General features: G+C 37.5%; 1 protein-coding gene and 1 long non-coding RNA gene across 3 annotated transcripts in view; one reads left to right on the top strand and one right to left on the bottom strand.

Annotated features, from left to right (window-relative positions):
- Positions 1 to 22527, bottom strand: part of MDFIC (MyoD family inhibitor domain containing) — an 86572-nt gene that overhangs the window by 18068 nt on the left and 45977 nt on the right. For both annotated transcript variants that reach the window (XM_042922608.1, XM_042922614.1), the window contains exon 4: positions 15324 to 15602. In XM_042922608.1, coding sequence (XP_042778542.1) covers positions 15324 to 15602 — 279 coding nt within the window. The remainder of the gene's footprint in view (positions 1 to 15323; positions 15603 to 22527) is intronic.
- LOC122210135 lies at positions 1357 to 9363 on the top strand. Its single transcript, XR_006197935.1, has 4 exons — positions 1357 to 1482; positions 2481 to 2523; positions 3566 to 3608; positions 9307 to 9363. It is a non-coding gene; the product is annotated as an uncharacterized LOC122210135 (long non-coding RNA).

The raw sequence follows: 22527 nt of genomic DNA, 5'->3' as shown, positions 1-22527 counted from the left end.
GAATAGTATGCTTAGCCAGAGAAATTTCAGTGATGTGATAGGGATGAAAGTGAATAGCAGTGGGAGGAGGGGTAATTGAAAAATGAGGAAGTAGAGACCGCAAAGGCAGATACCTTTCAAGAAATCTGTACAGGGAAAGCATCTTCTCCCCATGGAGAGGGAGAGAAAGTTTCAGAGAGCTTCATGTAATGAGAGTGGCAACAAAATATAATAGCCATTGTGGAAAATGGAGAGGGCAGGTCTGCTTATCTGCGTAGTTCATTGCAATGTCCTCGTCCCCTAAAGGGTGCCTGCCCCAGAGCAAGCTTGATAATGATTTGTTGAATGAGTCAGGGACATATAGAAGGTTTGCTGAGGGATTCTGAAAATCCAGTTGAGATCTGAGACCATACATCGGTCGTGATGGTGATTTTTATGGAGGTCAAGGTTTCCTCAGTAGTGCTCAGCGTCTTGGTACAGACAGAAGTTGAAAAAGAAAGGGGGTCTAGGTTTTGGTTCTGAAAGGCAGGCATCCCTGAAGGACAGGGTCTCGAGTCGGGAGATTCATCGAGGGATCCAAATATCAATAAGGAAGACAACATCTGGGAGGCCAGGTACATATAATGAGGGTCAAGTGGAGTTCAAGAGCCAGCATATTCATAGTTATTTCCGACTAAAAGTGTAATTTTTAAAAAAGAATAATACTCAAAGGCACTAGATTAGAAAATAACATGGGACTGCTCTATAGAATCTAGTACACAGGCCTGGGCACCTGGCAGATCCTTAAATACCTGTTGACATCATGAAATTCATTTGTATGGCCTCAGGCGAAGATTACTTTTGGTTTTACTTCATCTTCTCCTGTCACTCCACAGAACACATTTTCCAGGAGATATCTACCACAGCTGTTGAAAAGTTCTTTCTAAAATAACTACTCTTCTGTCATTCCAAGATGCAATTTCTGCATCCCTCACTGAGCATAATTATTAGAAAAAAAAAATAAACTTCAGCTTCTAGTGTCAACTTTAAATTATGTTATGTTATGGGGATATTATTCCCCAAGAGGTCCAGTTCTTCCAGTCTGATTTCCCAAGAGAATTCAGAGTGGAAACTTAGGTAGGTTTAATATGTCTTTGGAAAACTAGTATATTCATCCATTTTGCTCTTTTCTTTCAATTATCTTCACATTTCCCCCCAGATCCTGGATTTCTCAATCTTTGAGGAGAGCACTATTATTTATGTGTATGAATGTTTCCCTTTCAACATAAGGAATACAATTAATTTCCCTGAGTAAACTGTTTTATAATTATTCACTTTTATTCTTCTAATTGCCTCCTCTACCTACCACCTTCCATTTTCCCTTCAGCCAGGCAGACGCGAAGTAAGTACCAACTACCAAGGTCCAGTGCGGGGAAGAGGGCCATGACGCCACGCTATGTTACAGGTCAATTCAAATCCCTTTGCAAGATTTGCCTGAGAGCCTGGAAACAAAGTTTTCACCAGGTTGTTGACTTTTGATACATTTCCTCTGTTTTGTCTTGTATTTATTTATGGACAGTTAAATTAAGATTACCCAAACTGTGGCATGCAAAACCACGGAAATAATTTTCTCCATTCCTCTATATCCTGATATTGCTGAGTATGACGTGGGTAAAAAATAAATTTTTTTACAAAAGTATGCATGAAGATGTAAGTTTCTTGGGAATTTACTATTTAATATTGTTTTTTGACGTGGAAATTTGGGTATGTCTTTTATGCTTATTTCAATTTCATACGAGCAAGAAAAAGCTGTTAAAAAATCCGTGTTCTCTGTATTATGAAAATTGCACACAGATATGTAAGGTTGCAAAGGAAATTATACTACAAAGAATGCTTAGGGTGCAGCAAAGCAGGATAGAGCAGGTATTCTTGTTTTTTTGTGTGTCTGCCACTGACATAAAATAATAGTTTCAAATGTGTCAAATAAAAACGATTTCAAAGGAAACCAATTATGTTGAAATAGTTACAATATTAAAAGTTGAGGTAGAATAAAAGTAAGTATGTGCTTTTTCTAACACATCAATGACAAGATCCACTGACCTTGTAACTGCTATAATTTTAAAGTAGTGATTAGCATAAACAATTATTTCAGGATTTCTGCAGCAATGGTAATAGGATATGAAAATAACAGTGATTGGGGTGCCTGGTGGCTCAGTCAATTGAGTGTCTGACTCTTGATTTCAACTCAGGTCACAATCTCACAGTCGATCATGAGATTGAGCCCCAAATCAGGCACCAAGCCAAGAGGGGAGCCTGCTTAAGATTCTCTCTCTCTGCCCCTCCCCTACTCACATGCATGCTCTCTCTAAAATAAAATTAATAATAAAAGAAAATATCAGTGACAAAATTTACAAGTACTACTAATGCTACTAAAGTTTATTGTTTCCATTTATAACCGAGAGAAATGCTAAATTTCAAGTACAGAAACTAATGAAATTGATTTTTTTTTTTCCCTCTCAAAGTCATGGACCCCTCCCGAAGCTAAGACCCCTCAACTGGTGGATCGTAAGTGAATCTTTCAAAGAGCTTCACTTAAGTATATTTATTCATTTAAGTATATTCAATTTAAGCCTTCTTTTAAGAAAATATTTTACCATGTGAGAAATTTTCAGAAATAGGGCAAATTTGTACCTTGAGTTCCCCTCTATCTGAGAGTTATACAAATTAATTTGTAAAAGTCCTCAAAAACTACACTAATTTAACACTACGTATTAGTATGAAAATTAGTGAAAAGAGTTCTAAGATGAACTGTACACATTTCTATGTTACTTCATTTTTTTAAATTACATTCTCAAATGACCCTGCCTAACTCCAAACAGTGAGCAACTATGTATTCTGAAAGAAATCAACTCAAATACCATGAGAATCTAATTCAATCTAGAAAAAGATAACCAATGTTCAAAATTCTCATACCCATACTCACAAACACAAAAGCTAAAAATAAAACCATTGGACACTAATATTAAAACATTGAAAATGTCATGAATCACTGTCATTTGGGTTCCTGTAAATTGCAATAAGTTGTTCAATTAAATCGTGCAAAATGTCTGAGTCAGGAGGGAGAGAAAGTAAGAAAAAGAGAAAAAGGAGGGGATGGAGTGATGGAGGGGCAGTGGGCGAGAAAGACAGATGCACTACACAAAGTATACTTTGGAGTTACAAACCAAAGGAGCCCAAACTCAGCTTGAAGGCCTAATCCAAACAGTTCCAAATGGGTTTCCCCCCAATATTGCAATTCTCTATTCTTAAATATTTTAGTGTCTATTTAACCCGTAAAACAATAGATCTTTTGAGCATACAGAGATGACAGTGGGGGCACACAAAGGAAGGAATGGAAAGAACATAGAAAAACATAGGGCAAAAAACAAAAACAAAAGCAAAAACAAAAACAAACAAACAAAAAAAAAAAAAACACCAGGAAATTTATTAAGGTGCCAAGACAAAAAATACAGAATATAACATTATCAAAAATGGTTTTAGTTGAAGTCAAAGTAGCATGAACATAACCCAGTTAGGCTTAAAACTTTGAATTTCTTCTTTCTTCCAGATTGTCAGTGGGCAGACCATCTGGCATTTGGACACAAGTTAAGGTATGGATTACACATCAGTATTTTCCTCAAGTCATTAGCTCATTTAAAGATTTTTATCCGTCAAACCTCAGAAATTGAACTAATTTTTTTTTAACAAGGTAAATACTGTAGCTACGGCGGTAAATTTTAGGTTAAAGTGAGACACAAAACAAAGAATTTTGATTTATTGTGACCAGCAGAGAGCAAGTTCTACTGTGAGTGGTCATCTCAAATATTTGAAGATAAAAACTATATTCAATGAATAATACTTTGATACTATTTTCCCTGTGTATACTTCATAAACTACAAGAGACTCATGAGTCATCAGCCAGTTTTTGTCAGAAGATTCAAAACATCCTGCACATTCTGTATCTTTTCCCAAAAACTTCCTCCTTTGAGAATTGTAGTTATTACGCAGTGTCTAGTGCTATTATTGTAACTATGAAATAATTTTTTGAAATCCTTCTAAAACGAATGGAAACTTTTATCATAATTAACAGCATGCCAAATGATAAAGTATTTTCTTAAATGGATGGTTTCCAAAACAGTAAACCTATGCCAAATCCTACTGGTTATTTGAAAGATATCCAGCTAAAGAAATAGAAAGTGTCTCCTACTCTAAGCACTACTATAGTGGACACTATAAAGATCATCTGAAACCATAGCTGCTTTTAATGGTCTAAAACCTGAGAAGGATAAGATATAGATAGAGCACTTTGTAATGGATCTCCTCCCCTCTCTCCTACACTCCAGGACATCCTTCTCCTGCATCATCACCAATAACAATCAACCAATATATCTCATTTCTTTTTATTTTTTAAATAATTTTTTGTTTATTTACTTTTAAGAGAGAAAGAATGTGAGTGGTGGTTCAGGCAGGGGGACAGATTGAGGGAGACACAGAATCCAAAGCGGGCTTCAGGCTCTGAGCTATCAGCACAGAGCCCAATGCAGGGCTCAAACTCATGAACCATGAGATCATGACCTGAGCCAAAGTCAGACACTTAACCAACTGAGCCACCTAAGTGCCCCCAATATATCCTATTTCTAAAAACATCCGCCTTCAGCAAAATTCCTTGAATATAGTATCCTAGACTTCCAATCTTCAATTCCTCTCTTTTCATTCTCTCCAGAACCCACTTTAATCATACTCTTATCCCCCTAACGACACCAAAAGTATGAGGTCACCAATGACCTTCACAGGACAGTGTCAACGGTCACCTCCCATGCACCTGTTTGGACTTCTCAGTTTCATTTGACCCATGATCATTCATTCATTCATACTGAAACACTTCCTTCATTTGGTTTCCAAGCTGTCTCTCTTTAGTGGTTCCTTCTCCCCCATCACTGGCTACTCATCCTCCTCCTCTTCTTTTTTCTTTCTTTTAAAGTTCCTCTTTATTTTCTGACCTCTGTATATTGGACTAGTCCAGTGGCTCAGTTTTTGGAATACCTAAATTTATCTTCATCCTGAGCAATAGTTCCTAACTCTACATGCATATTAAAATCTGGTGGGAAGCAGGTAGAGGATACTGATACCTTAGCCACCAGCCTCCCTCCAATTCCAAATGAATTAGAATCTCTGGGGGCAAAGTCCAGAGAGTGGTAATTTACTTCCTACTTGCTTTGTCCAGAAGCTCTTCCTCCAGGTCCCCAGGTTGAGAACCCCAGTCCTCGGAGATCCCGTTCGTCGAACATTCTGTATCTTGATGATTCATAAAATGTATCTTAGGCTGCAGACCATTCCTCTGAATTCCAGACACCTCTATTCAAACAACTATTTCATATCACCAGTTAAATAAATGGTATCTCAAATCCATGACCAAAATCCTTATCTTCCTCTACCAACAAAACCCTGTTCTTCCCATAGTCTTCTCATTTCTATTAATGGCAACTTGTTACTTTAGATTGCTTAGGCAAAAAAAACAAAAAAAAAAACCCCAAAAAAACACCCAAAAAACAAACAAAAAACACCTCAGGAGTCATCCTTAAGTTCTATCTTTCTCTGAAATCTCACTGTTCAGTAAATCTTACTCTGCCTTCCAAATACCTCCTTATGCAAAAACATCTCACCACTTCTACTGCCACCTGGATCCAACACAGCTATCTCCCACCTGAATTACTGCAAAAGGCACACAGTAGGCCTCTTTGGTCCTTCTGTACCTGCAGTGGATTATCAGCACAGAGGCAGGTGATGCTTAAAAATGCTAAGTTAGACCATGTCATTCATTTGTTCAAAATCTTTACAATGGTTCTTCAGGCTCCCCATTATCTGCACCACCTTCACTGTTAAGTGTTTTAATTTACTTCCAGAAACAACACAAGAACTGACAGGATTTTCTTACCATCTTTCTTAAAAGCTTGAGGAAAAGGATCACAATTTTTGTCAGATTCTCAAAGAAGCCCATGAGCCAAAAATGATCAGAATTACTTTGTAAGAGACTATCATAATATTTCAATTTATTACAGGATAGGTTTTAACCTTTGCAAGCTTTTACTTACAATAGTAATTCAGTCAAAGGTAGGCCACATTAGGAGTACTGGGTGGCTCAGTCAGTTGAGTGTCTGACTCTTGATTTCAGGTCATGATCTCAGAGTTTGTGAATTTCAGCCCTGTCCGGCTCTATGCTGATAGCACTTTTGAGCCTGCCTGGGATTCTGTCTCTCTCAAAATAAATAAATACACTTAAAAAAAAGAAAAAGAGTAAGTCACATTAAAAGATAAATTTACTTTATATATATTTTAAAATTCACCTGTCTTCTATTTTCCTGGATGATGCAGTGGTTTCTTTACTCATCTTTCCTACATTTTTCTTCTTCTTCTAAAGTTTATTTACCTTTGAGACAGAGATAGAGTGCAAGTGGGGGAGGGGTAGAGAGAGAGGGAGACACAGAATCCAAAGTAGGATCCAGGCTCTGAGCTGTCAGCACAGAGCCTGACTCAGGGCTCGAACTCACCAGTAATGAGTTCATGAGCTGAAGTTGGCTGCCGAACTGAGCCACCCAGGCACCCCTCTTCTAATTCTTTACCTGTTTCTGTGTTCATGTATTTCCTTTCTTATACTATGCATATATAGAGGCTAGGATTTAAATTCAGTTAAGGGTCTTGCCAAACTAAAGTATAAGAAGCTATCAATTTCCATCCACTTGTGAACTTGTGATCCAAAAGACAACAGTCAGAAGTTTGGAACTCAGAATCACAAATGCCCGCCCTGTGAAAGCCTCCCATTCAAATGGCAGTTAGTGCTCCTGGAATGAGGTCGGAGTGAGGGCTTGAGATAGGCTTTTTAATCTCTTTAGTTACATTTCCTCATACCCAGTCATTCCACAGAGGTTATTCAGAAGTCTTCTAAGATTAATCAACCACACCACAAACAGAGTGGAGTTATCTATGTTAACAATTCAGTAAATGCTTTTCTGGTTGCTCAATTCTCTTGCCTTGTTAATGGATATACAACCACATAAAGAGCTAAACTCTAAAGAACCTATGTATGCTGGGTTGTCAAGAAGTTAATGTTACTACCTTTTTATGTATTCAAACTTTTCCTCTCTCCTTGATCCTTTCCATCGAAAAGTAAACACATTCAAAGCCTTCCCATCTTAAAATGAAAAACAAACTCCCTGGACCCACACTTCCACCCTGGACTTGGGCCTTTCTAGAACTACTGTTGCCCATGTGTTTCCTTAGTGTTCCATAGCCTACATCATTCTGGTTTCTCCATGCAAATGGTTCTAAATTACATCACCAAATGATGTCCACAATGAAATCCATAAAATATTTCAGTATTCATCCCGCTGAACCTGTCACTTATCTGGCGCAGATCCCTTCCTACATTCTTTCCCTGGCCTCCATGGCACTATCCTTTCCAATTGTTTTTCTCAGCAAGATAATCCTCTTCTTTGCCTGGGAGGTCTCCTGAGGGCTGTCTTATCAGTATCATGGCCTCACTCTGACTCTATTTAACATCACCTGTGGAGAAAAATCTGAACTTTTCCATGCGATTGTCTCCCAAGTGCGCAAGCTGAACCCACATTCCCCTCCCACCAAGCTGGCTGGCCTCCAGTGATCTCTGAGTCAGTCAGTTTTCCGCCATCTGACTGTTTCTCATAAATCTCTTCTGAAGAAAACTCAACCAGATTTAGTTTCAAATATTCCCTCCATGAGAATATCAATTAGCATACTTGGGTTTAACTCCTCCCAAGTTCCAACTATATATTCCCAAATGCTCTTGAATTGTGTATCATCATTTGAAATCAAACAGTTCTAAAACTCAACTCATGGTCATCCTTAAACTACACTGAGCTATTCATGATTTCCTCATTTCTTTTCCCTTTTCCAACTAATTGAACTAGAAAATTAATGACAGTCCTGATTCAGATGCAGGTCTGACTGCTGTTCAGTTCTACTCAGTTTTAACCCAGCCCTTAATCCTGAAACCTTAAAGAAAACCTCTGCTTCTCAGTTATCACATTCAGTCCAACTCACAGGGTAGAAAACAAAGTTTGCCCTAGAGAAGCCTGGCTACTGTATCCCCTAGTGCTGTTTCACATACAAAAAAACACCACCTAAAATTCTCATCATCAAAGAAAAAATTAAAACCATGGTGTATGAATAGGGGCACAAGATCTGTTCAATCCTTTCCATTTAGCCTATTATTCTGAAGCTGGGTTTCTAAATGGTCTGTTCACCCTGCCACCCCACACCCCAGAGCTTCCTGGCCAATCTATCTCTATCTTCATTGTTTTATTTCCTCCCCACCCATCTCCTGAGTGGATGCTAAACTAATTTAGATCATTAGAACAGTGGCCTAAGCAACTTGTCTACAAAACCAAAAAGCCAAAGGTGAAGGAAGTAAAATCCATACATAGCTGATGGCTTCTCTTCTTTAACCTGGCCTGCAAAACTGTAAGCTATTTCAAATGAAGCTATCTGAGGCATCTCTGTTCCAAATGTTAAATTATACGTATTTCAGAACCTTTTAAAATCTTTTCTTTGATCATTAAAGGGATGGGTAAGAGAATAATTTACTATAGAACATCAATTATATAGTTAACCTATTTGCCTAAAATCTACAGTGTATTCAAGTATCTAGAAACATCATTTATTAAAAAAAAAAAAGAACAATTTATAAGCACTTTGGATAGATAATTGTTTCAATTTTTTTTAAAAAAGCTGATTAAATATCTCAAATAAAATATCTCAAGTAAATAAAAACAATGATTTCTACTTTGAGATCAACTTTGATCATGTCTTCTTTCCTCACGTACCCATCTACTGTATTACTCTTGTTCCATTTAGTTTGTTGGTTGAGCAGTGAAATTTACTAAAAGCCTGTTTTCCAATGGACTGGCAAATACTGCCTCAGAAAGCAGAGTTCTAAACCTTTCTCCCACACAACCATTTTGACATGGAATGGAAGGCACTGTGCCTGAGAAAACAGAACAAAACAAAACATCATCCAAGCAAACTAAGTATTTTGAGGAAAGCAGAGACCTATCTTGCCAAAGTCAGAGGAGGTGTGTTTCTGGAAGCTCAAATTATAACACTATAGTCCTCTCATAAAATCCTATTATCCTTCCACTAAAATACTTGTATTTCTACAATTACAGGCAAACCTGACGTTTTATGGGGGAAAATGAATGTAAGATTTTATAGTATTATGTAACTAAGAATGAACAATTCAATTTGAATTTTACTTTTTTCCCCCCTTGTTTTTAGGATTTGGCAACATGTTGTTGACTGAAAATCACAAGGAATAATGAAGAAACAATGGGGGTAAGAGGCAGAAGTTCTGAGTTCCAGTCCTACCCCAGTAGAATTTTTGTCTCTGACCTCTGATATTTGCACTCTTATCTTTCCACACTCTCTCCCTTGAGGATTTCAGCCTTTCTGAGGTTTCAACCACAATGTCTATGGAATGTTAAAGAACAAGTACCTGTGTTCTCAGGTTTATACTCCTTACTTGCTTCAACACTTATTACAAGCCAGACTCTAGACTGTGCTGGAAATAAAAAGAATGAGACAGAGTCTTGGCCTTCAGTGAAATTACATTTTAGTGCAGGCAGGAAGACAAACTTCAGTATCATTGGGTATGTGGAAGGTGCTATGGGGACACAAAAGAGGGGCAATTAGCTCAAAACTGGGCATCAGGAGATGATGCCTAAGTTGAGTTCTGAAAAAAAATGTACACAGGTGAAAAAGGCAAGGAAAATTACGAGAGCATTCCACGTTGAGGGGAGACAAGAAGGAAGGGCATTTACTTGTACCCCTTAACCACATGTACAGGGACCTCTAACCAATGGAGTAAAGGCATGCTTTGAAACACGTGGACTTGTGCCAAGGTTTGCAGATGGTGAGGAGGGTAGGGGAAGTGATGAGGTCAAGGAAAGATATTTTTACCATTTCACCAGCAATTCTCAAGAAAGGCGGGGCAGGACATATCTGATCACCTCCTGAGCTTTTCAAACTTTCATGCTCAATAGTGCCACATCCACTTTGAAGGCTGTGTGCCCCACCTGCTCCTACTCATGCTAAGGTGCCCTGTCCCTCTGGTATACCGTGAAAAACTGCTACACTACAAATACAAGGGGAAATACAGAGAAAAGGGGGAGGAAGAAGAATCTAAAATGATAGGTCAGAGAGGAAGGAAACCAAGAAAATAGTTTGAAGAAAAGGAAGCAGAGAGAACCAGTAAAATTGGAAGACTGGGCTCAAGTCAAGTCCATCCATAGTTCCAAAAGCTTCCTAGAGGTTGGTAGCATCCCAGCTCAACAAGTCCAGAGTAACTCATCATGTCAGGTATGGCAATAGTTTATTTCTAACATACTAAAAGTTGTGAAGGCACTAGGCGTGCAGGTGCTTAATAGAGAGCAATATTGAACAGGTAAGAAGGCATCTGGTTTGAATAACTGCAACCATGGAATTTCTGCATTATGGAGAGAAAATTTTTTTCAAAGAAATGTATACTGGATATAAAATGGTGTCCTTCAAAGCGACTGCTTTAAAGCTTCAGAGGAACAGGACATCCCAGGGGTCCTGTGGACTTTCCCTTTGTCACATTTCCACTCTCATGGCTAATTTAGCTTCTATCACAGTAAACTGTTTATGATTATCTGAACAAACCACATTAATTCCTAACAGCCTTGAATGTCTCTCTCATCTATCTATTGAGCGTCCACCCAGGCATTGCCTTCTTCAGGAAGTTAACATTCTTAACACTTGTGAGCTCCTTAATGATGACAATGACAACAGTGATACTTATCAGATGCTTCATCTGGGCCAGACTGCCGTTCTAACTCAAATGAATTTGGCATCCACTCAACTCCTCTTTACGACAATTCCATGAGGTAGGTACTAATAATAGCCCCATTTTACACTTAAGACACTGAGGTACAAAGCCTACCCCAGGATACATCACAGGTCAGTGGTAAAGCCAATAGTTGAACCTAAGCCGACTAGTTTCAGAGTCTGTGGTCTAATCCCTAGGCCACACAGCCTGTGTGTGATTAAAAATGGGACAGATCCTAGGTACTGCTATATACACAAGGCTCTTGGCTGTCTTGTTCAATTTAAGTTCAATGAGCTTTGGGGTTGGAGAAGTATATAAGATGGCATATTAACCCGAAAGGTATAAAGTCTATTCTAAAAACACCTTTGCTGAAACTTAATTTTCACACAAATATACAGCTGTAACTGGCATACCTCAAATGTGTTAGATTTACCATTCCTAGGATAAGAAAAGTGTCTTAGAGTCTAATGAAAACCCTTGGCAATTTGAATATCATATGATGCTAAATTATCCTATAATTATTTGAGAGGTCAAGAATCTTAAACATTTAGTCTTAAAACTCTCCACATGGGTGATGCAATCAGAAAATTTAAGGATGTATGAAAATATTTTTACACAAAACAAGTAGAAATCTACTTATTTAATAAACTTTCAATAAAAGGTACATTATTTTCCAACATGGGTATTTTTTTCCCTCTATTGCAAAAAAGGAAATTTTTAAAATAACATTTTTTAATGAATATGAGCACCTATTTTATTTTCCAGTGCTGGTTTCAAGGAAGAGTAGGATAAAAGTGTGTGGAATAAAACACTGTATCACTTATTAACTGGTGGGAAACTCTAATTTATAATGGTGCCCAGCGCTAAAGCTTCATAAAGAAAAAAATTTGAGTCAGCTCAGTCCAACCTCTTCGGCACTTTAGTCTGGCAGGAAAGGGAAACAAGCCTAGGGCAAAAGTGTGAGAATTGTTTTTATAGTTTTAGTAGGAAAAGCTTCAAGAAGGCAAATGTATACTAAGATCCTTTCCTCATCCACAGATAACACCATCAACATCAGATGCGATGCGGGAATGACCAGTAACTACCTTTCTCATAAAGACCTTCAGTAAGGCAAAGTATCAGTGGTTAGGGGCATAGATTGTGGAGCCAGAAGGTCTGGGGTTTCATCTTATTTCTACCACCTGTCAATTGACTTCAGTGGGTTCACCTGACCCATCTGTGCCTCAGTTGGCTCATTTATAATAAGACAATTACATAGAGCTGATTAACTTAAAGTGCTGTTGGGAGGGTACAATGAAATCATGCTAGCCTAGTTTAAAAGAGAATGAACAATACACATTACTACTTGAGCTCAGTCCATAGATAACCTACAGTTGCATCTTACAAGATGTTGCCAACACACTGACTCAGTTACGGGGCTGGGTAAGTCCTAAGCTCTGCGTGAGCAAGGGGGGCCAGCATCTTTTTTTTTTAAATATATTTTTATTCAAAAACTTTTTAATGTTTGATTTTGAGACAGAGATGGCAGAGAGAGAGGGAGACACAGAATCTGAAACAGGCTCCAGGCTCTGAGCTGTTAGCACAGATCCTGATGCGGGGCTTGAACTCACAAACCGTGAGATCACGACCTTAGCTGAAGCTAGAGCGTCAACCAACTGAACCACCCCGGCACCCCAAGGGGGCCCACATCTTAAGGGTTTTTCAAAATTTGGTCTGCAAAGAGGCCCTTACTTTTTTTTAATGAAGCGAAATAAAATAGTTTCATATTTAATTCCATCTTCTGAACCAGAAAAAACGCCCCTGTCACTATTATTTATGTGTAACACAAAAATAACCACAGGCGCCGTTTGTCTAGAAATCACACTGTCAAACTGTGGTTAGCTGTCTTTGAGCTGAATTGAGTGAATATTATTTTGCTATTCATTTGCTCCTGTTACTGTAGGAGGAACAGGCATAGACAATAAAGACTTGAGAAAATGTAACAAAAAGAAAGTGAGAAAACAATTAAATCTCTCATTTTTAAAAAAATAATTTGTATCCACTTTTATCAGTGTCCTAAATCAAGCCTGTTCAAGACCTACTGTTGTGACATACCTCCTGAAATCCAGATGCTCTCCCTGTTCATCAGAACCATTCCTGCCATTCCCCGGGCCTACTCAGCAAGTATTACATTTCTGCTCAACCAGGAATCACATTCTGCAGAGCAAGAAACCTGCGCTGAAGTGAAGCAGTTTTTGCTGTGGGGATGGCATCACAGAATCCTGAACTCATCCTAACTTGGAAGATTCCTACTCCAAACCATTTCACAGAAAAAGCAGCCCCCTGAGAAATGCAAGTCGCCCAGCTAGCTGGTGGCCGGCACTTTGTCATTTCATTTGCCATCTACCAGGTCTGTACTTTTTGTTTACCTACAACTACATTGCCGGGGAATAAACTTAACTTCAAAACTGAAAATCAGGAGTCAACTTTAAACAGCATCAAAAAGCATGAGGATGCCCAAGCTGGAGAACAGAAGAAACTGGGACAAGGACATGTTCATCTAGATTTGAGCAATCACAACAACATACAATCAGCTAAATCCTATACCCTCACAGCAAAGTTCTGGATAGAATGACGTACAATATATTTAGACATCTTCATTTGTGTTTCACACTCCTCATTCCCCAATCCAACCTGGCAAAGATGTGGTGATAAAGAGGAGGATGACAAGGGACTTCCCTTATCCTTATCTCCCTCATACACTCACAGGCCTGGGAGAGAAAGGGGGAGAACACAACTCTATTTCATTTCAACACTATCGATTTTCCTCTTCCTTCCTATGTTACTTAGGAAGCTGCATTCTTCCATTAGAAATAAGTTCAGACACAGAATTAAAAATAAACAAATAAGGACAATCTAAAAGTTCCATAAGCTATTTCAGGTTGGATTGATTGATACATTTCAGGTAGGACTGATACACCATTCTTTACAATAAGTAAATATCAAATGGAAAAGAAGAGGTTAAGGCTGTAATAAGTAAATTCAAATGTATAAAACAAGTAGATTTCAATTATTTCACCCAATCACTGGGAAGCAAAGATACTCTAAAGAAAATTGCATTGCCTTCCCAACTCCTTGGAGAGCCAGTTTAGTTAACAGCCTACCTCTGCTTCCGAGATGACCATACAGCTTGCATGTCAAACTCATTTTAAAGTGTCAATCATGTCCCTTTCAATCTAATTAGTTTGGAAAGTAGTGTCACTGACCTGGAACTATGCAGGCCACTTATTATCATATCATTTGATCAACCTAACACTTTACCTCAGTTGAGTCTAGGACACCTGTAGCCAAAATGTAATATCCTTTCTCCCGCTCCTTACTGGTAACTCTCAATACAATTTCCTATTTACAACTCAATTTATCTCTATGAATAAGCATGGCCAACTTCACAGAGGCATCCACAGAATTTGCCTTATTTAAAATTTCATGGTAATTAAAATTGAAAGGTAAGGGGAATTAGAAAAAAAGAATCACATATAGATCTGAACCAGAGGAGGAAATATATGCCTGTATCTGTATCTAAAATGCAGATGTGAGGTTTTTGATCCCCAAGAACTGCTAAAGGAGAGGAAAGAGGAAGACTAGAACAACATGGATAGGCTGGGCGAAATCTGGGACCTTACACATGGTAGGGAGGCTATTCTTCTCTAACAAAATATAACACAACAAGCCATTTTTATGAAAGGAGTCTGTGGGCTGTAAACCCATCATCGGATGGGTTTGTGCTCTGATAAAAGCTTTCTCACGTTCATAGTATTTAACCTGACTTTAACCTGGCCAAGGACAGGATGAAGCACATTGAAGACCTAATCAGTAATTCCCCAGAGGTCAAAGAACACCCATGTACCTCGGGAGGAGAGGCCACAACCAGACCAAAGTGAATGGGCAATGAGGTGGGCCTGGAGGGGTGACAACACCGGGGGCTGGAAGATGCTCCTCAGTGAAGCAACAGATCACCGGGCCCATCCCTGGTGAGAGGATGGAAATTACCTAATCCTTTCCTCATTTTACTTGTGCGTATTTAAGAACTGATTTGCAAGACAAAAATATAAGCAAGTCATTTCTGAACCACAGGACATCATAATGAATCAGGGACAGAGAGAACACATGCACACACCACCAGAATGTTGCATTCGTATGTTCAGATGTGGTATTAAAAAAAATGGGTATATGAGTTCTATTTAAAGTCCTGACTGTTCACTCTAGAAGACAATAATCTAAAGCAGGATGTCAGTTGCTAACACTTCCTTTCCAAGCCTGTGTTTCCTTAGGCAGATGTTGCGTTTTACCAAAACTCCTGTTTGAAAGATAAGCAAGATTCTTCATTCATGTTTGCTTGATCAGGTAGTTATTGGTGAATATGATTTTACATCTGGTCAAATAAAATAAGCATGTATCTCAAACTCACCTTCAGGTGAAGAGCCTGTCTTTTGGGAAAACACAGCATTAACTTTACTCTTCTTACTGATATCACTGTTGACGGACAAGCTGGACTGAATTTTTCTATGCATCTTGTTAGAAACAGGTGCTGAAAGTCTTCGATTATCCGCAGATACGTTTTTGGCCCCGTGGTGGTGAATTCCATTTCCGTTGCTCAGACTAGTGGGGCCGTTCTTTATCTTGCCGCCTTCCTCCTCACTTGGCTCCTGTAGGGACGCTTGAAGCTGAGGCAGGCGCTGAGGTTGGGCTAAAGAACAGGAAAAGTTTTTCCAGTTAAAAAAATATTTGAAAATCATCAAAATATATTCAGTAACAGACTTTTTCTTTTTCCCCTGGGTTTCACCTGTGGTACTAAAAAATGGAAGGTGGAGAAAAAGGAAATATTAATTAACATGGACACAGAGAAAACAATTAGTACAAAAGGCAAAGTGGGAACAGGGTTATCAGAAGTGACTTGACACAAGGAATAGGAAAATAGCAGGAAAGACTTTTGTTTTTTTAAGAAAATTTAAGTTGGAAATCTGAAAAAGTTATTCCACACCCAATCAACAGCAAATGTTTGTCTTCTATGTACTAGGCCCCTCTTTAGGGTGCTAGAAACAGCAATATTATCTCAATATCTCTGATAATGGGCTAAAGTAATTAATTGTCTTTTGAGATAAAAGGGAAAGAACAATGAATTCAAGTGTCAAAGCTGGACAATAGAGAAGGAAATATAGTTGTTTTTCTTTTCAATTTCACTTCATTTTTTTAAAGGTTATTTATTTAAGTAATCTCTACACCCAATGTGGCACTTGAACTCAGGACCCAAGATCAAGAATCACATGCTTTTCCGACTGAGCCAGCCAGGCACCCCTTCAATTTTATTTTAAATCCTGGAGAAGAAAACCTTTTCTATATGTATCCTTCAATTTGATATAAAAATCAACCATTTATGAAAAGTTAGGAATAGAAGACAGTTTCCTTAATCTGATAAAACACATCTGCCCGAGTTAAATGTCAGCACTATAGAAACACTCCCATTTAGGTCAAGACCAAGAAAAGGCAGCCCAGCTTCACCCCTCTTATTCGACATCACACTAGAGGTCCTGGAGAAAACAATAAATATGAAAAAGAAGTAACAGGTCTGAAAAAAAATGTTTTTGAGAGGTATACCTAATTTGAATGTTCTAGGGGAAATTTAGGAGACTATAAATCTTGAAACACAAAGAATTTAACAAGGTATATACAAGATCAACCATATTAAAATAAAAAAACGTTCCTCTAGGCCAACAGAAACCAAATAGCAAATATACAAGAAAAAATGAACTCTTCACAATATCATAAACAAAACACAAACAAACAAACAAAAAACAAAGCCAAGAAAAACACTGTTAAGAATTAAGCTAGGACAAAATGGGCAGTGATTTTCTGGCAAAAATTATAAAAATACTGAAGGACATTAAAGAATATACTACTAACTGTAGAGCATATAAATGTTAATTCTCCCCAATTTATTTATTTAGTGTAATTCCCATAAAACAACAGGCTTGTTGAGGGAACTTGACAAGCTGATTCAAGAATTTATGAGGAAGAGTAATCAACAACCACTAAAGAAATTTTCAGAAAGAAAACGAGGGTTGCAGCATTTGACTTACTACATATATAGTCTTATCACAAAACCAACAGGAGCTAAATCAGTGAGCTGATGGTTCAGACACAGACACATAAACCAGGGGATAAGCAGAGAGAGTTCCCAATATAAATGTGTGCACACATTTAAGTGCATGTATTCTTTAACAAAATAAATTATGGGTATATTAAATGCCTATCTATGAAAAGCAAAACCTTTCAGATTGAAAAAATATAAGACTATTTTAACATCATGACACTGAAGGACAAACTAATTGGTTGTTTGGACAATGAATCATAAAAAAAAGCAGGATGACTATTCATCATTGGTGCTGCCTGGCATTTCTGAACACCCTCATGGATTTTTGGTAAATTCCTCTATTCCATTCCTAGACTCCTCTGCAGCTAAAGGACAGGTATGTGACCTAAGTTCTACTAAGCACAAGTATGACTTACATGCAGAATGGCCAATGCAAGAAGGCAGCCACCTCCACCAGAGAGGTGGAAACCCTCAGCACAGACCATGTAGAAAGCGTTTATTGGTCTCGGCAGTGGGGTGCAGTGTCTGATGTCCACTTCCTATCAGACCAATAAACCGATAGTCTAGCAGTGGGGTTTTCAACAAAGAAGCCCCATTAAATAGATGGGAATGATCTGTGGCTGTGTAACTCTTGGGAGGGTCTGTATGCTAATAAATTTATTTTCTATTTAAATTAGCCAAAATGGAATCTAGTGTTTGTAGCTAAAGAGCCCTAACTCCCCCCACCCCCAGTGTTATTTTACGTTGGTTACATAATGAGATTATTAAAATCAACATTCACCTTGACTGAGTAGCCCCTAAGCAAAGCTATCCATCATTGCACTTCAGCAAAAGCCACCAATAAAAACAATTTGTTCCCAAAATTTTACTATTTTATAATTTCCTGCAATTTCAAATCTAAAAGTGCTGTTTTAATTAATCTTCTTTTCCATTTATGAATATGAGCAGTTATGAAATATATATTACATCTGAATACTAAGAACTCTTCAATTGAGAAAAGTATTGCATGCAAAGCAGTCACAATTATATGTGGCATTGACCATGTCTGATTATCTGTGTTCTGGGGATTAGCTAAGACTTGGTATGTATTTTTGACAAAGACAGTTTGCATTTGAGTAAGTCTCTAGCACACATTGTTTACCTCCATTCCTGTTCACATATCCTCTGTCTCTTGAAGAAAAACATCTTAACATATCAAAACATGCTAACTCATGAATGTGCATATTTTAAGAAAAACAACATTCTTTTTCTGTTTACTTAACAAAAGCATGCTTTCGTACAAAATCTGTTAACATTAATACCTGATTTATTAAACTAACCTATGAGCTCCCTTAAAGGTTTTCAGTTCTTCAGTGATAAAGGAAAATGACTGTCTAAAAATTAAAGTAATGGTGGTAAAATATATCAAAATATTTTGTTTTTCTCCTTACTCTTGATGAAAAAAAAACTTACTTCTCTGTTTAGCAGCTATATATATGCCCTTCTGTTAAATATCGACAAGGCATCTGCAAAGGTAGATCTATTTCTTATGAGTGTGCAATCATTTGATCTAGAGATTAATCTGCGGCTCCTGTAACTTGTATCAACTAGAAGGACACCCTAATGACTGCTATTGAACACACATAGTTATGCATATGTATTTAAAGGGATGCCAAAGAAGATAGTCAAACATAATGTGGTGTTCTTTTCAGAGCACTTACCAGTAATTTCACCAAATAAAGGGAATGTTTGGGCCACGTTTTCTCTGAAAAGAATATTTCAAAAGCAATCTGAGAGCTTGGTTAAATTGAAATATCCAATTGACCAATATTAAGGAGACTTCTTATCAACCCAAAATATCCTGTCACAGTCCATAATCCAAGATAAATTTAAAACTACTATGTAGTAGTTAAAACATTCCAATAAGTAATTTTTTTTAAAAGGTGGTAAAAGACAACTATGTCTTGCCACCAAATTCTCAAACTGACAGATCTGACCTTTTTCTACTATCACAATTGACTATTTGCAAATTACCAGATATGGCTCAAGTGGTATTCAAACATATCCTTAATGATTTATCTACATTTCAATCTTCAAAATGATATCTATTTCTGTTGGCAGATAAATCAAAGTACATTCATTTTTGTTTCACTGTTCTCTATTTTAACTATAGTTTGTATTATGGTCAGGTAACCAAATATTATCTCTTTATGCCAGTTTGTTTTTTTTAATAGTAATAGTTTTTTTTTTATTAAAATAATTTCTTAGTTTTAGGATTTGGGCAGATACAGTAAGTCAAACTAAAAATGGATAAACCCTTGGTATATTAGCTATATTAACATTTTTTTTAAGTTCACTGCTAATTTTTCATGGGTGTGACTTGAATCTTAGAGTCAAATTCTAAGCAAAACCAAGTCAGAAACAGGATTTTATTCTCAAAGAACAAAAACATCTGACTGATTAAACCCTAACTACTTGTCTTTAAATAGATTTCTTTTCCTTATTGTGTAAAAGTTGTGTATGGCTTTAAAAAAAAAAAAAAAACACAGTAATATGGGAACAACACAATGCTTCTTAAAACACAAGTGATGCCTAGGGACCCTCACTCTCCCTTTAATGATCCACTGCTCTCATTCAGCTGTCTTTCTTTTTTCAAATCTTTACATATGTGACAGCTCTCAAAAGTAGACCATAGACCATCTGGCATTTTCCGAGGTGTAACTTGTGCAAATTCAGCTCTATTGGGAGCGCACTGCTATCTTCTGCCTGCGTTATAAAGGGACAATAGAATGTAGAACTTATGAGTTGTTTTGAATTATTCATTTTTTTGCCTGTATATTCAAGAAATTTTACAAACTCTGCATTTTGTACTACATAATCACATGCGTTAAAGGTACAAAGAAACTTTTTGACACCTCTTTTCTACAGAAAGCTGGCATTTTGTTTGATATGTGAACATTCAGCATCTGTTATATCATTCTAAACAGGATGGGTGCTTCTACAAAAGACCCCATTTTAAACTTACTCTATATGAGCAAAAAAATGTATTCTTGACATTCAGTAACTAATGCAATACACATCAAAATTTCAAATACCAGTTATATGAACATTCAGCATCTTCAAACCTGGATAGCATTGGTCACCCGCTTACCATATGTGTAAAGAATTTTTTTTTTTTTTTTTACCAGTGCTCACACAATGCCGCATGATTGTAATTTTAATATCCGTGATGAATAGTTACAAATGTCTTAAGAAATACTGTGCTTTCTAGGTTCAAATGTTTTCAATCAGGGAGGAAACCAATAGAATTAAATCTAGTGATTTTCAATAAGAATAATAAATATGGGAGTAATGAGTCAATAGCATGAACTTCTTTTGATAATTTTTTTTAAACTGGGTGATATTGCAGCAAGTAATAACTACACTTGCAACTGTAGCTGCCTGAGCGGCAATATAAAGCAACATTTTGTTATAGCATATAATCTATTAGCATGTGCAAGACCTCTTCAGTCACTGGTCTCTTGCACAAATCAGATTTAATAAAATTACAAAAGAATTCTCATACCACTTGCCCACTTTAAATGGTGGTTGTATGCATATGAAAAAAAGTTAAATGCTTAGAATTTAAAATTGTAACAAAATTATCAAAATAGAATATTGTTAGGGGGTGACTTGGTATAAACTGAATTTACTCTTCCCAGAGATAGGTGACAAAGCTTTTCTGGATGCCCAATATTATGTAACTCCATGGTCACTATGAGACAGAGACAAACATGCACATGTGCACACACACTAAAATAGTAGATATTATATATAAATAAAGTGGTGTTTTATTGTATATACATGTAATACGCGTCAATACCCAATAGCTTAAAAAATCTCTTTGAGATGCACTAATGTGATAAAATTATATTTGTTATAATGTAAGATTTAGGCTAAAATCAACTAAAATAAAAGTTAAAATAATGGCTAACTCTGTTCCTCAGCTTGATACAAGCCTTTCTCAGTGTACCCTAGATAGACCCAGCATCTTAGCCCTTACACAGTCCGAAAGCTCCTGGCATTTTCTACCTGTTTCCTTAGGTCTCTGCCCCCCTTCCCCGCCCAAGGTCTTTCTGAAAATTTTGACTTATCTCTTGAGCCTCTGAACTTTTTCATCACATGTTATATTTTTCCATCTTCATTTTATTTAATGTATATATTAACATAGTGAAATATATTTTGCAATTGTGTCCTTTTTGGAACATTGATCGGTTTGAGAAGCCCAATCAAATTCTCTCTACACAATTTGAAATGTACAAGATGGAAGAGACTCTCTTATGATGAAAGCATTTTTAACAGTAATTCACTTATCAGTGGTAGGGGTTGCAAATACTTCCCAAACAAAAGGATAAAACTTGACAAGTTGTTTGGAGAATCAATCATTAAGAAAGTCCTTAACCATAATGAAGAAGAGCTCAAAGGACGGAGGGCTGCTAGCTTTTCCCCAATTCCATGCTCCCCATTGTCCCGGGTTCTTGGCTAACCCATTTCCCAGTCTTCCTTGCAGTTCAGTTCAGCCATATATCCATGTTCACTCTGAAAGAATGAGAGCAGAAATTATTTCCGCCACTTCCAGGCCTGGGCCTAAGCCCTGGGTGTGTCCTCTATACTTTTCTTTCTTGCACTAGCCAGCAACCCAGCTTTGACCACAGCAGTGGGAAATATCTTAGGCATTTTGGAGAAAACAAACAGAAGGAATCTGCATGGCAGGGAGAAGAGCCTCTCACTGACCTAGTATGCTCATCTTATACTGTTCCATAAGAAATAAACTTTTATTCAGTCATGGGATTAATGCTGGGACTCGTTGTTATAAACAATGTTACAAAACATTACAGCTTCTATCAAATCCTATTAACAACGACACAAATTCTAAATACATATATATGAACTGCCCCTAGCCCAAATGACTTAAAAGATACCACATTTCACTAGAAAGAAACAGTACATTAGTAGCAGTAGAAAGACCACTGGCAAACCCACAGCCTGGGGTTTGTCTTAGAAGACAGCAGATGAGCTAGCTTTACCATGCAGAAGCCAGTTATTACTGAGGGATAGTCGTGCATCATGCAGTTCTGCAGGAAAAGTATCCCAGCATTACTCTGCTGCTCAAAGACAATTTTTAGCCTCACCATGGCTGGTAGGAAATCCAGTAGAGTGACCACCATCCCATTTGGTCAGGACTAAGGGAGGTGCTGGGATGCAGAACTCTTAGTTTTTAAAACAAGACAGGTGAACTGGGACAAATTGGTCACCTTTACATCAGGAGCAATTTTACACAATTGCTACTGTTTTCCTCAAATGAGACACTGGCTTTAGCAGATGGTGGGAAGATAGGCTTTCAGCGAGACTCACGAGGGGTTGAATTCTAGAGTCAGTATTTCCCAGTTCTGTAAGCTTGAGAAAGGTACTTCATCTCCCTGGGAATGAGGCCCTTCACTAGCAAAATGAGAAAGTGACAGGTCCTCATGGGTATGGACACTTTATTAGCACTTTCCAGTTT

Source organism: Panthera leo, chromosome A2, assembly GCF_018350215.1.
Source record: "Panthera leo isolate Ple1 chromosome A2, P.leo_Ple1_pat1.1, whole genome shotgun sequence".
Taxonomy (NCBI): domain Eukaryota; kingdom Metazoa; phylum Chordata; class Mammalia; order Carnivora; family Felidae; genus Panthera; species Panthera leo.
The sequence above is the reverse complement of the archived record's forward strand: the minus strand, read 5'-3'. Positions and strand labels throughout refer to the sequence as shown.